Source organism: Anomalospiza imberbis, chromosome 5 (genome assembly GCF_031753505.1).
Source record: "Anomalospiza imberbis isolate Cuckoo-Finch-1a 21T00152 chromosome 5, ASM3175350v1, whole genome shotgun sequence".
Taxonomy (NCBI): Eukaryota; Metazoa; Chordata; class Aves; order Passeriformes; family Viduidae; genus Anomalospiza; species Anomalospiza imberbis.
In genome coordinates, this window is record NC_089685.1 from 70,594,890 (window position 1) to 70,607,559 (window position 12,670).

At 38.4% G+C, this 12,670-nt stretch overlaps 1 protein-coding gene across 1 annotated transcript in view; it reads left to right on the top strand.

The window, feature by feature from the left end:
- PLCZ1 (phospholipase C zeta 1) overlaps positions 1-11,916 on the top strand; it is a gene marked incomplete at its 5' end in the record, with an annotated part of 43,923 nt that extends 32,007 nt beyond the window's left edge. The window contains 4 exons of the mRNA XM_068191977.1: positions 3,576-3,748; positions 6,598-6,730; positions 8,281-8,430; positions 11,782-11,916. Coding sequence (XP_068048078.1) covers positions 3,576-3,748; positions 6,598-6,730; positions 8,281-8,430; positions 11,782-11,864 — 539 coding nt within the window. The remainder of the gene's footprint in view (positions 1-3,575; positions 3,749-6,597; positions 6,731-8,280; positions 8,431-11,781) is intronic.
- Between the last annotated feature and the right edge of the window lie 754 nt (positions 11,917-12,670).

The following is a 12,670-nucleotide window of genomic DNA, read 5'->3' on the forward strand; positions in this document are numbered from 1 at the left end:
GGAGTTAGGCTATTTCCTACCTTCCGTTTGCTATAGGAAGTTATTTATCTGGGGCTTACTGGGACAGCCATGGCAGCTTTGCTGCTTTGCAAGATGATTTGGGTATGAAATACTCTGATCTGAAGGAGATTTAGCCTCATGGTTCTAGGAATACTTAAATCCATTTCAGGTGCAGGAGTCACACTGAGGGATTCCTTTGCTCAGGTTGTTCCTCAAGCCCAGGTTTTGCTGTGCTGCTTTGATTTTGAGTCAATACTGAAAGGCTTTTGGTGCTTAGTGAAAGGACTGGGGAGAAAGTTTAATGGACACAGTGTTAAACTTCAGATGCCTTTACTTCCCCATGAAAACCATACATTAAGATTATGTACTGCTCAGATGGTTTCACTGCAAGCTCATTTAGGCTTCTTTCCAAAAGAAACTGTCAGTTTAAATCTCTCTTCATACATGCATTAAATTTATGCTGTTTCATAAAACAACAGTACAAAGGATGTTATTGACAGTTCTGCTCTTGAATTCAGCAAAGTTAAATGAAACACTGGGTAGAAATTCAGGGTTGTTTACAGAAAAATGTTGCTCAGCCCATGCTGCTAGGCATAGCTTTTAGTTTATGAGCCTTGCCATTTCTCAAGAAGTGTTAGGGCTATAACTGCACCTGATTAAAAAGAAAAACTGTGCATCAATGCACCATAAAGCAGTGCCCTGGGAGGCCCCAAGCAGCTATGAACCCTGTAAACAGTTTTAGTAGAGGCTTGCATCTCAGAGAATATGACACAAAACCTCACATTTGCTTAATCGCATTAAAACCTGCAATACAAAGAAACCAGCAGGTAAATTAAAACTACTGTTCCATATGCTTTTTAACTTGTTCTAAGGTCAAATTAAATTAAGTGAAAACAGAGTGCTGATTTTTGAAGATATGAACCCATAATAACATTGCCCTTCACTACTGTTGCAAATATAATTTTCCTAATATGATAAAATATAAAGTATTCTCATTTGCTTGTTGCTGTTGCTACATCAGATTTTCCTGCTTAGTCGCCTATAAAGCTTGGTAAATTTAGCAGTAGTCTCATTATGTGCAATCATGTAATTTGGTTCATCATGTGGAAGCTGCTATTTGAAGCTGGCTATTCAATGTGCCTAATTTCAGTTGCACTTTTAAACCCATGTATTCAGAAAGTGTGGCCCAGGAATCACCTGAGGACTGAGAGATCCTGGGTTATCTGTGGTTCAGACTTCCAGGGGCCTCAGGGCTGCAGCTCTTGTAGCATCTTCTGCACAGCTTGATTGAGTGCATTAAAATATGACAAGCATCATATAGCAGCAAATTTGGGGCTGTTTCTGGACGATGTGCAGAGTCATAAAGACCAAATTGTGAACCACTGCCAAAACCATACCAAGAAAAATCCTTACCCTGTTTAAAAAAGGCAATGGTGTGCAAAGGGCAATACAAATACTGTGAAGTTTGGTTTCTGTTGTTAAAGGTAAAACAGATTTCCTGGGTATATTGATATAAAATCATGTCTGCATCTGCATTAACACTTAGTTCAAAGCAGGAGCGCATGTTGTGTTTTGCTCTTTCGGGGTTTGTTTGTTTGTTTGGGGTTTTTCTATGCAAGCTTTCCAGTTGTTCCTACTTGCTGCATGTTGGTTCATGATGCAGAGCAATCTTAGCTAGCACAGATGGGATTCCTGTCAGATTAAACAGATGATGCACTCTGGGAGAACTTCGCATATTCCACCCATTAATTGGTTTTGAGACTAGGAAACCAGGCTTGAGCTCTTCAGAAGTAACCCCACCAAAAACATGTGTAGTGCAAATATCAGATCCATTGTACCAGCTGCTTCATTCCTGTCTGAGTTGTTTGCTACAGAATGTTTTAAAAGGATCACCAAAGCAGTGAAGGAACAAATAATTTTTGCAGTGAAAACAATTTTGTGTGTTTTCTGCTTGCGATAAGGATTTTTGCATTATGTCAAATGTTCACTCAATACATTCATATTATCTCATAGGAACAGGTAATAATGTCCTCTTCATGAATTATTATAAGGAGTCACTTGAACTGCTTAAAGTCTTCTTTTTTCATTCCTACCAAACCACTGCTTTCGTAAATGACTTCTTATCATTCTCTGTTTAACACATGTCACAGGTTCATAATGCCATAATTCATTGCTGATTTGACTTCTGCATTTTCTATTTTGAACGTGACGGGAAGCTCCGATGTACTGGAATAGGGGAAAATTTCATTAAACAAGTCTATTTTCCATGTGGCCTTTATCTCATGAATTACAATATCCTGTTGATGAGAAATGTGATATTTTATTATTGGTGCTGCAGCAAACCAAAAAATCTTTTGAACTGCCAAGGAAAGGAAAATCTGTCAGGCGTACTCTTAAAATAATCACCAGGACTGGAGGATAAAACTCCAAGAGAATGTGTGCTCACATAAATTTAAGAACACTTTTTAAATTGCTTCTAGTTCTATAAACTTATATGGCATTTTCACTGTGTATTCTAACTGTAAACTAAAGCTTCTTAATCTTCTGGGTGAGACGTTTTTGTGATGAATTCTGCACCATAACTGAGGTTAGATACAATCCTCTGGTTTTGACTTCTGCACCAGAACTGTGTTAGCAGGTTTGGAGTGCAGGGTCTTGCTGCTGTAGAGAAACTGGGATGTGAATTCAGTTCTTATGGAGAAAAAGGATCTCTCATTTCATATTCTCCAAGATCTAATTTAGAAAGAAAAGGGAAAACAGATATAGCTAGATAAAAATACCTATAGGGTAATTCTTAAAATGGGTGCATTTCTAAATAGTGCACTGCTTTTGTGTACAAATAATTAATTATTGAGCATGGGCATTTTTGAAGGAATTTTGAATGAGTTAGAGATGGGATTTCTGAGTTGTTTTTGATGATGTGATTTATTGTTCTTATCTTCTACGTAGATAGGAAGGGTGAGTTTGGCTTACATCTTTACTGCATGGTTTAGAAGGTCACAAGACTCCTAGTTATAAGACCTTTATAAGGTCTTAAAGGATTTATTGATTAATAAAACACTGTTAATAAGGATATTTATGATTTTGACCTAATCCGTAAATATTTCATCTTATGGACTCATGTTACAGTATAAGCTGTAAGCTTTCTTAGCCAATCATGTTATGACACATAAACTTACAGTATTGCATTCTAAACTCCTTGTTTACCTTTGTAACTACTTTTATTTTTTCTATATCTTAAACTCTAAAACTCTAAACTTTCTTCTTCTTAACTTAATGTGTTTTTGCTTTAAACTATAAATCCCCATTCTCGCTTCTAGCACCTAAGTTTGGAAACTTTTTCCAAGGTCTCAAGTTAAATCCTGTGTTTAATTCTAAGCTTTGGCTTACAGGCCCAAAGTTCTTAGAGTTCAGATTCCAACAATCGAGTATCACTTAATTTAAGGGAAATAAGAAGATCTTACATATGAATTGATATAGATATCTTATGCTCATTTGCTTTTTTCTTAAATATTTGCTTTATAAAATGTTATCAAACCTAATTCACTAGAATCAATATTGATCTAATTTTACAGTGGCCTTAAACTTCCAAACACCAGGCACACAAATGGAATTGCAAGATGGAAAATTCCTGGACAATGGTGGTTGTGGCTATGTGCTGAAACCTGAATTCTTGAGGGATCGCAATACCACGTTTACGCCCCGAAATGTGGGAGCTTACAGCAAACCAATGTCTCTGTCAATAAGGGTAAGATTACTGAATTCTTGCTTTGTTCCATAAAAATGGGAAAACAAAGGCTATGTAGTTCAGCTGCATTTGTTATATTTTTTTTTTCCATTTTATTCCCATTCCTGTGTGTTTGGAATTAATGTTTTCAGCAAGAAAGGTACAACTCTCATATAGTATCCACAGCTGCTTGGGTGCTTTCCCATCTGCAGTTCACTTATGTTTGCTAAAAATATGGAAGAGTTCAGAGCCTCTAAGAGTCTGTAAAAATACATGATTTTTCATGAAGGTGTATAAAGAAATATGAATAATGGAGCTGACAAATGGACCAGTTAATTGTGCTTGTGGAAACTGAACTGAAAACGCAGAAATCAAATGTGCACTTTGGGTGTTATTTCTTTCAATATCAATAATACCATGTGTACTATTATAATGCTAATTGACAAATGGAAATTTTTAAAGATAAGATAGGAAGTTTTATGCTTCTTTTAAGTCTCATTATCTTCCTATGCATACATTAAAGACTATTTATAATCCTAAAATGGTATAAATAAGTGTGAAAGAAGTCATGAATTAATAAGTCTTTGAATTGTTTCTACTTCTCCCAAATTATAATGTGATTTACGTCCCAAAAAGACTAGAAATACATGTCATTTACAAATAAATGGTTAGAAAAGCCCTCTTTTTGAGATCAAGTAGATTAGTTATAATTGTTCACTAATTAGAAAACTCCCTTTTCCCAATGAAAAAGCAATATTTCTGATTACACAGAATACCACTGGCATAAATGCTATTCAATTAGCATATAATGAGTGTGTAATTGCTATTTTGTTTCTTTCAGAGTAATAAATAGTGGAGATAAAACAATAGTTAGTGACAATTATAAGATACTTACATAATGCATGTACCTAATGAAGAACATTTTAGTGTCCTGACAGTGAGCACACCAATTGTGAAAAGACATTGCTGGATGATTTCAGGCAGCCAGGCAAATACATCACTTATTTTAGCCCTAATTTGTATGAAGCTGGAATGAGGATGAGTAGAAACTCCAAATTGCAATGCAGGAGACAGACAAAATCATTGTCAATGCAAAGGAAGCGTCTGAGTTTGGAAGGAGCTGGAGAAGAGAAGAGCAGTGTTTTAGAATCAGACTACAGGCTGGTAGAGGAGCAATGGCATCCCACTGGCTGAGGGACTGAAGGGCACAGAGAGCCCCATTCATAGTCAGCAGCACAAACCAGGAAAGGGTGGTTGAAGACAAAAGGAATTTTGTCTTCAAAAGGAGTCAAAAGGAAAAGCGGTTTCTGCTGGAAAAGTTACTAACTGGATGAGTGGAGAAATGACTTAACAGAAAGCAAAGATATAAAACATCTAGGGGCCAAATCTTTCAGAATGAATGCATGAAGAACAGAAAAGTCACATAGGTCCTGATTTTACTAAATTCATTATCCTCAACCTGATGTGCCACAATTCCCACCAATAAGAGGCATAGACCTTTTGGAGCATAAAGAGATGAGATATTCAAGGTGCTTCATAAAGAGTCTTCTCAGCCTAACAATTTTTACACCTCTCTGACTGCTTCACCTTGGATCTCAAAAATGGATTGCATTATGGATTTGGGTCATAGCGGGCTTAAAAGAACTTTCTCTTTTCCCACCCCAGGGGAGACTGGCTTTAGCAATGGGTCATGCAGACCTCGGCAAAAGCATTCAGGACATGGCAAGGAATCTCCCAGGTTCTCAGTGGGCAGCCCATCAGGGATTGCAAAGCTTTCTGGTGAAGGCAGTAGCTATTCCCTAGGAGGAAAGGGCATCAGTGTTTGCCAAGCCACCACTTTTCAATATTTCAGGCTAGAAGTTCTCTTGGAGCAAGGCGCTACAGAAAATACTGAATCAAAACATGGAATTTGTGGGTTTTGATTTTTTGGGTGGTTGACAGGGGAATGAGAATCTCTTATGATGCTTAGTCCTGAGACCAGGATCGGGGTCATATCTTGAACCTGCATTTTCAGCTTGTATAGTACTATCAAAACTTTTCATACACTGATTTCTAAAAAGCTGATTATTGCACAGATGTTTACTCTTTCCTAGGTGTCCTGAAATATAGAGAGAAAGCAGACAAAGTTTTGACTTTCATAAATCCTTTGTTAGGCTGGGTGCCAGATTACAAGACAGTCTGAGACAAAATTTCCAGGTAGCTAACTAAATTAAGGAGAAAAACATCAGGAAGCTCACTAAATGATGAGTTTTTGTGTTGCTGTGTAAGAGATGAGGCACAGGTTAGGCAGTCTGCTACATACCCTGTAGCACAATGCTGATGCCATGGTGGGTCTTGATGCTGATCCACTCCCCACAGACTGGAATTCATGAGCTTGATAGTAGAAAATGTAAAAATCACTGTGGACTGATTCCTCCAGCATTATTATTTTGCATGGTAACAAAATATAATTCTTGTGTGCAGCTATTGAGTAAAAAACCCTGAAACGTATTGTTTAAAATACGGTATCAGTTTTATATATGTATTTATAAAGAGGGTGGTGAAACACTGGCACAGGCAGCCCAGAGAGGTTGTATGTGTCCCATCCCTATAACCATTCAAGGTCAGTTTGGACTGGGCTTGGACCAATATGATCTAGTTTAAAATGTTCCTAAACCACAATATTTATAAAAAAAATGATGAAAAAATTAAATTAGATGGAAAGCACCATATTCTTGATTCCATTGTATTTAAAATGTCTTTAATACACCAGATTATGGCTGGTATAGTTGAAGTAATTTCTTACGAAAGTTATTTCTATTATGGCTACTATATGGCTGTGGTGAATAGTTAATTCTTACAGTTATTTCAATATAACATTTATTTTCCAGCTGATCAGTGGCCATCAGTTACCACCCAGTGCCATGTCGAAGACCAACAAAGCTGACCCCATGGTGCACATAGAAATCTATGGTGTGCCAGAGGATCAAGCAAGAAAGAAATCTAGTGTTGTAAAAAGCAATGGTGAGCATCAGTCTGATTCTCTTGGCTGTGAACAAAGCACAACAACATTTTATGAGGAATCACCAGCTCTGCACCCCAAGGAGTTGTTATGGAAAACACAATTATTTCTCTCTAGACTGGGATCTCCTGGCACAAAATTTGTAGCAGAAGTTCATGCTGTGTGCCATTTTTCTAGACTGGCAGGTTAAGGCAGCAAAAACTCCTAGCTGGGAGCACTGTTCCTTTCTAAAGGAAGATGGAAGGTTTTCTGCACACTGCTGTGGGCTCATCCTGGACGGCAGGTCAGCCCCACAGAGCTGCTTGCCTGCTCTTCCCTGTCTGGATGGGAAGAAGGCTGGAAGGGCCAAAAAGAGAAAACCCATGGGTTTAGGAGACAGTTTAATAGGTAAAAAGCAAAAGTTGCACACACAAGCTAAGCAAAATAAGGAACTAATCCACCACTTCCCATGGGCAGGCAGGGGTGGAGCCATTCCCAGGGAAACAAGGTTTCTTTATGGAGCTTTGTGGTTACTTGGGAAGACAGACACTGTAACCCTGAATGCCCTCCCTTCCTCCTTTCCCCCAGCTGTGGGCATGCCACCATTGCTCAGGAACATCCCTTTGGTCAGCTGGGGTCAGCTGTCCCACTTGTGTCTCTTCCCAACTTCCTGGGTACCCCCAGCCCCCTCACTGGGATGGGGAGGCTGCTTTGCAGAGTGAGAAAGACAGAAATCTCAACACTTTGTAAGCCCTGTTCAGCAACAGCTCAAACACTGGTGCGTAATCAGCACTGTTTGGGTCAAAAATCCAAAATGCAGCACCATAGGGGTTGATATGAAGAAAATTAATCCTAACCCAGCCTAAACCAATACACAAGTTGGTAAATTTAGACTGTTTCTCTTAAGCAGTTGCTGTAACTTCACCACTTGTCTCATTTGAAGTTTCTAGTAGGAGTAATCCCTTAATTGCTTGACAGGTGAAGTGTGTACACTTTGTAGCTGTCTTTGAGCACTCCCTTATCTTTATAATATAGATCTTCTTGATGTCTCAGACTAAAAATTCCCTGTGATCTCCCTTTTTCTGTACCTCTGTCTTCTATTCTTCCTTTTTCTTTCTTTTTTTAGATGGCTGCTATTTTAAATCAGCCCCTGAATTTCTTTTCTCTTTATGAACATTGCTGAAGACAAAGTAACCCCTTATGTTTCACATTCTTTTTTTGTATTTCTAGTCAAGCGTGTGTTTTATTACCTGAATTTATTTATTTCCAACACTGTGAAAGGAGACACTTTGGCAAGGGAATGAAACTGGTATGGCTATAGGAAAATGCAGGTTGAGCAGAAGTTCTTAACCTGGCTAACCTTGGCCCATTTTGCTCTCTTTTAAGGGATGACACCAACTGTCTTAGGCTTTTGCACCACTACAGTCAGTGGGAGTCTCGTTATTTCTTTAAGTGGGCACAGATATCTAGTTCAGATATCCAGTTCAGACTAGCGATAGCAGGTACAGTAATTCAGTTATTGAGTAGAAAAAGAAATTGCATTTTAATCCTTTTTATTTTCTCTTTTCATTAGCTTTGTGCCCTAAATGGAATGAAACCTTCTCTTTCAACATCCAAGTTCCAGAGCTGGCAATGATACGCTTCTGTGTGGAGGATGAGGTGTCTCTGGTCAACAATGAATTTCTTGGCCAATACACTTTACCTGTGATGAGCCTGAATACAGGTAATACTTTTATGTGAACCACCTATAACAGCTCAAAAAAATCTGCAGCATTCCAGGCTTTTATTGTTACTGTAGCACTGAGAGAGTACAGCATCATGCCTGTTTTCTAGAGGGTGATTGTATAACTGAGTACATGGCACTCTCTTTTGAAATAATTGTGTTCTCTGAATGCAAATCCATGATGTTGAAATCAAAGCCATATTAATGACAGGTGATTATTCCCACTGCAGTATTCCATTCTAGATGGAAACTGCTCAGGTGGTATTTTAATTCATTGCAAGAAGTGAAACTAGTCAGAACTGCTATGAAGGCAACAGTTTTGTGCCCTTCCTACTCAGATAAGTTCAAAACCCAATACCAAATTAAAACAAAACAAACCACCAAAACTCCCTCAGGTAACCTATCTGCAACTTTTCAGAGTGGAGAACAATGGTCATAAATTAGATGAAATATGGCATTTTTCTTGCTGGAGTTTCTTTTGTTAAGCCAGTAGAGTTCCTGGAACTTTTGTAATGAATAGGCTGCACTTAAAGAGCAGACACAGAAGTCAATAGGCCAAGGAGAAAGGCTTATGTAAAATGGCTGTTTACTACACTGGCTTTCCAAAGCTGTTTCTGACAAAACAAACAGCTTTTATTAGTGAATAAAGATGGGAAGGCAAAACATTGGAGCTGGCAGCAGGCACTGCACTATTTTATTAAGCTTAACAGGATTTTAAATGGCTTTTTTTTCCCCTCATGTTTGGAAGTCATAAAGCTGCTTGTGATTCTTAGTTGAGGTTGAGGAGTTATACAAGAACAAAGACATTACTCTTAGAGCTCAGTTGTTTTTCTACAACATAAATTTTTACACTGATAACCTTTTACTTTCCTTTTATTTGTATACTTCTGGATATGAAAGAAAACTCAACCCACCAACTCACAATGTCTGAGACAAATTCAAATATCAGGCACTGCTTCTTACAAGTGCTTGTAAAGTTATTAATTGAGGCTTTTTTAGATACAAAATTTTAGTGTGGCTTAATGTCTCTATAGGATTAATTTTGTTCATAAATGAAGGATTCATATTTTGGAAAAGTAAGAGCAGTAGATTTTTGAGGAAATACTTTCAGTGGAGTGATTCAAAATGCTAGGGAATGAGTTTAGGTACAAAAACTATGATTGATGCCAAACAAATTGCCCCAATCCCCACTTAACACAACATTTTAAAAAAGTAATTTGCCATCAGGATGCCCAGCATTATTGCAAGTATTTATTGCAATGCTTAACATTGAGACCTCTGAAACCAGGTCTGGAACAATGGTTTTGCTTTAGGTACCCAGGCTCTCTAAACAGTGAAATGGGAAAATAATGTTCTTGCAGAGGGAGTTACAACAAGCAGAAGACAATGGAAGAATTGCCTAAAATGCTGAAGGGTGAGCTAGGATGTCAGTCCTAGTCTTCAGCACTCCAATTGCTTTAATCTGTGTTACAGGACTGTCCCTCAGTCCCTAGGATTTGTATCCCTGAGGTGTCCCTGAGGGAAAGTTGCTTCCAAAAGCTGAGCAGTGCTTACATCTTTTTATTTTCTTTGTCAGGCAGTGGGAAAAAGTTGTGCCATTTCCTCCCTCCTCTGCATTTTCTTTCGAAAGGATTCAAATCTGTATCCACACTGCCTTCCTTTCCCCAGCAGCAGACTCCCAACTACTTGTAGACTCCACTGGGGAGGAATGCTTGCTGCCCAGCTGTAGCAGAATTTCATTTTTCATGGAGTGATTATGTAGCTATACTCAGAGGGGATGAAATTGAGAAAAATTCTCTACCTGGGTGGTTAAAGGCAAACAACCTGGTACAGTCCCTGTGCCAATAAATCTGCCATGGAGACTACTAATACAGGACAGGAACTCAATTATTACCTCTATTATCACGGGATGCATAAGTAGTTAATTATTTAATGTAAATTGGAGCAATTTCAATTAAAAAAAAAGTTTTACTTCTCTAGGGACACTTTGTAGCATATTCTACAAGAATAGGTAGAGGCTAGAACACTAGTCTTCAGAAATTAATCTTAGACCCTGGAGTGTATCTTTGGATAGGAAATCAACCAAGCCTTCTACATATTGTGTGCATGCCTTAAAAACTGATCTCCAATGTAAAGTGTCTGAAACAAGCCTTAATATCTGCTGCCCAGAATGTGAACCTTAAATACCAGAGGAACCTATGTGTAATAGGACAGAACAAGGGGAAATGGCCTCAAGCTGTGCCAGAAAAGGTTCTGCTGGACATCAGGGAGAATTTTGTCACTGGAAGGGTTGCCCAGCACTAGAAAGGGCTGCTCAGAGAGGAGGTGGAATCGCCATCCCTGAAGGTGTTCAAGAAACAACTGGACGTGGCACTTAGTGCCACGCTCTGGTTCACAAGGTGGTGATCAGTCAAAGGCTGCACTTGATGATCTTAGATGCCTTTTCAAACCTAAACAATTTTATGATTCTGTATAAAAGAAGCGAGAAATTCCAAACCCAGGTAAATGTGGGTCCCACACTCTACAGGCATCCAGACAGACCTAAAGAGGGATTTTGAAAACTTCAGTTTTGAAAACACAGATATTGATACAAAAGAGAGACTTACTTAAATAGCTGGATTTAGATATGCAAAGATGGAATACAGAATATTTTTAAATCAAAAGTGACATTGTTTATTATTATGAAATAATGGACATTTAGTCATATAAAGCCATACAGGCTGGGGTTTTGAAGAGGAGATTGTTTTGTTTTCTGAGCAGGTAAGTGAATTATGTTCGAAGCTTCTCCAAATGTTTCAACCAACCAGATGAACACATAGTTTCTGATGGCATGAGTTATCTCTAATAAAGTGAATTACTCATATGAAATCAACTTTTTAAGATGTCATGGCAGAAGATGTTGCACTTCACTTTTTTCTGCCTCAGCTGGACAATGCATGGCTGCTCCAACACCATTCTGTAGGTGCCATCAATGCTGTTCCACATGCTGATTTCATTTGCTATCAGAACAAAGCGTGCAGCACCTAACCCTGGATGCTACATTGTAAGCTTTGCCCATGTTTAAATATCACAAGGCTAAAAGTCTTCCATTTGAAAAAATACCACATCCTGAAAAACACTAGAGTTTTTCACTCTGTCACTAAAAGTACCAGAATTTAAATATTATAGATATGTATGAGATAAACCAGCACAAATGGTGTTTAGGTCCTGTATGATTTCATTTTATTTTAAAGAGCTATTTACAGAATCATAAATTATGCCTTATTTGTATAGATGATCATGAAACCACTCCATTATAATATCTGTGCTTGTGGTTAATACGCTAATGAGGTTAAATCATTGTATTTCCAGGTTACCGCAACATTCCGCTGATATCCAAAGATGGCATCAAGCTGGAATCTGCATCACTGTTTGCTCATGTCTGGTACTATTAGTGATGTTCTGCAGAAGAAATTGTTGTGGGGGATTGTCCCCTGCTTCAATAAAGTAGCATTTCTGGCTTTGCAACAGCCCAGTGGCCTGATTCCCAGACTGGCATATCCTCAATGATTTTATGAAGCCAGTGGGACGTTTATGGAAGGAGTATCCTGAATAAGGGCTATTTTCCTTGGCCCTACTGCTATTTTTCTGAAGGAAAAGACTGGGTTTGAGAAAACCTAAGGAGCTTTGAAATGCACAAGTGTTGGAAAATCCCAGCTCTACACAAACGGGGTAACTGAGAGATGATTTAAAAGATTTTATTCCATTATCAGGCTTGTTGAAGGGTAAGACATAAGAGATGTAAAATTTAACACTATTCCATCAGAAGCCACCCTATTTCCTGGTTACATTACCTTATAAATGTTTATCAGCCTATTAGCTTTGCCAAACAATGCTGCTAACACTTCTAGCACCTACTTCTAACACCTAACACTTCTAATCACCTGTTGTTTTACCCCACGTGGTCCTGCTGCAATGCATCTTTCACAGTCCTAATTCTCAAAAATAGCTGGTCTTTTTGCAAGGCCATTTTTTGAAATCTGTTTCTATTTCAATCTCTCTCTCAACAATGTCGTCTCTATTCTATGGCCTTCCTAAGCAAGCACATCTTATCTCAGAGTTTGCATACACATGTACAAGGCTGTGTGAGCTTTCAATCAGGTTTTGAGAATCCTTTACTAATTCATTTCTCACACACAGGTCCACGGGACCTGATGAGATACATCCACAGGTCCTGAGGGAACTGGCCTAAGCTGCTATC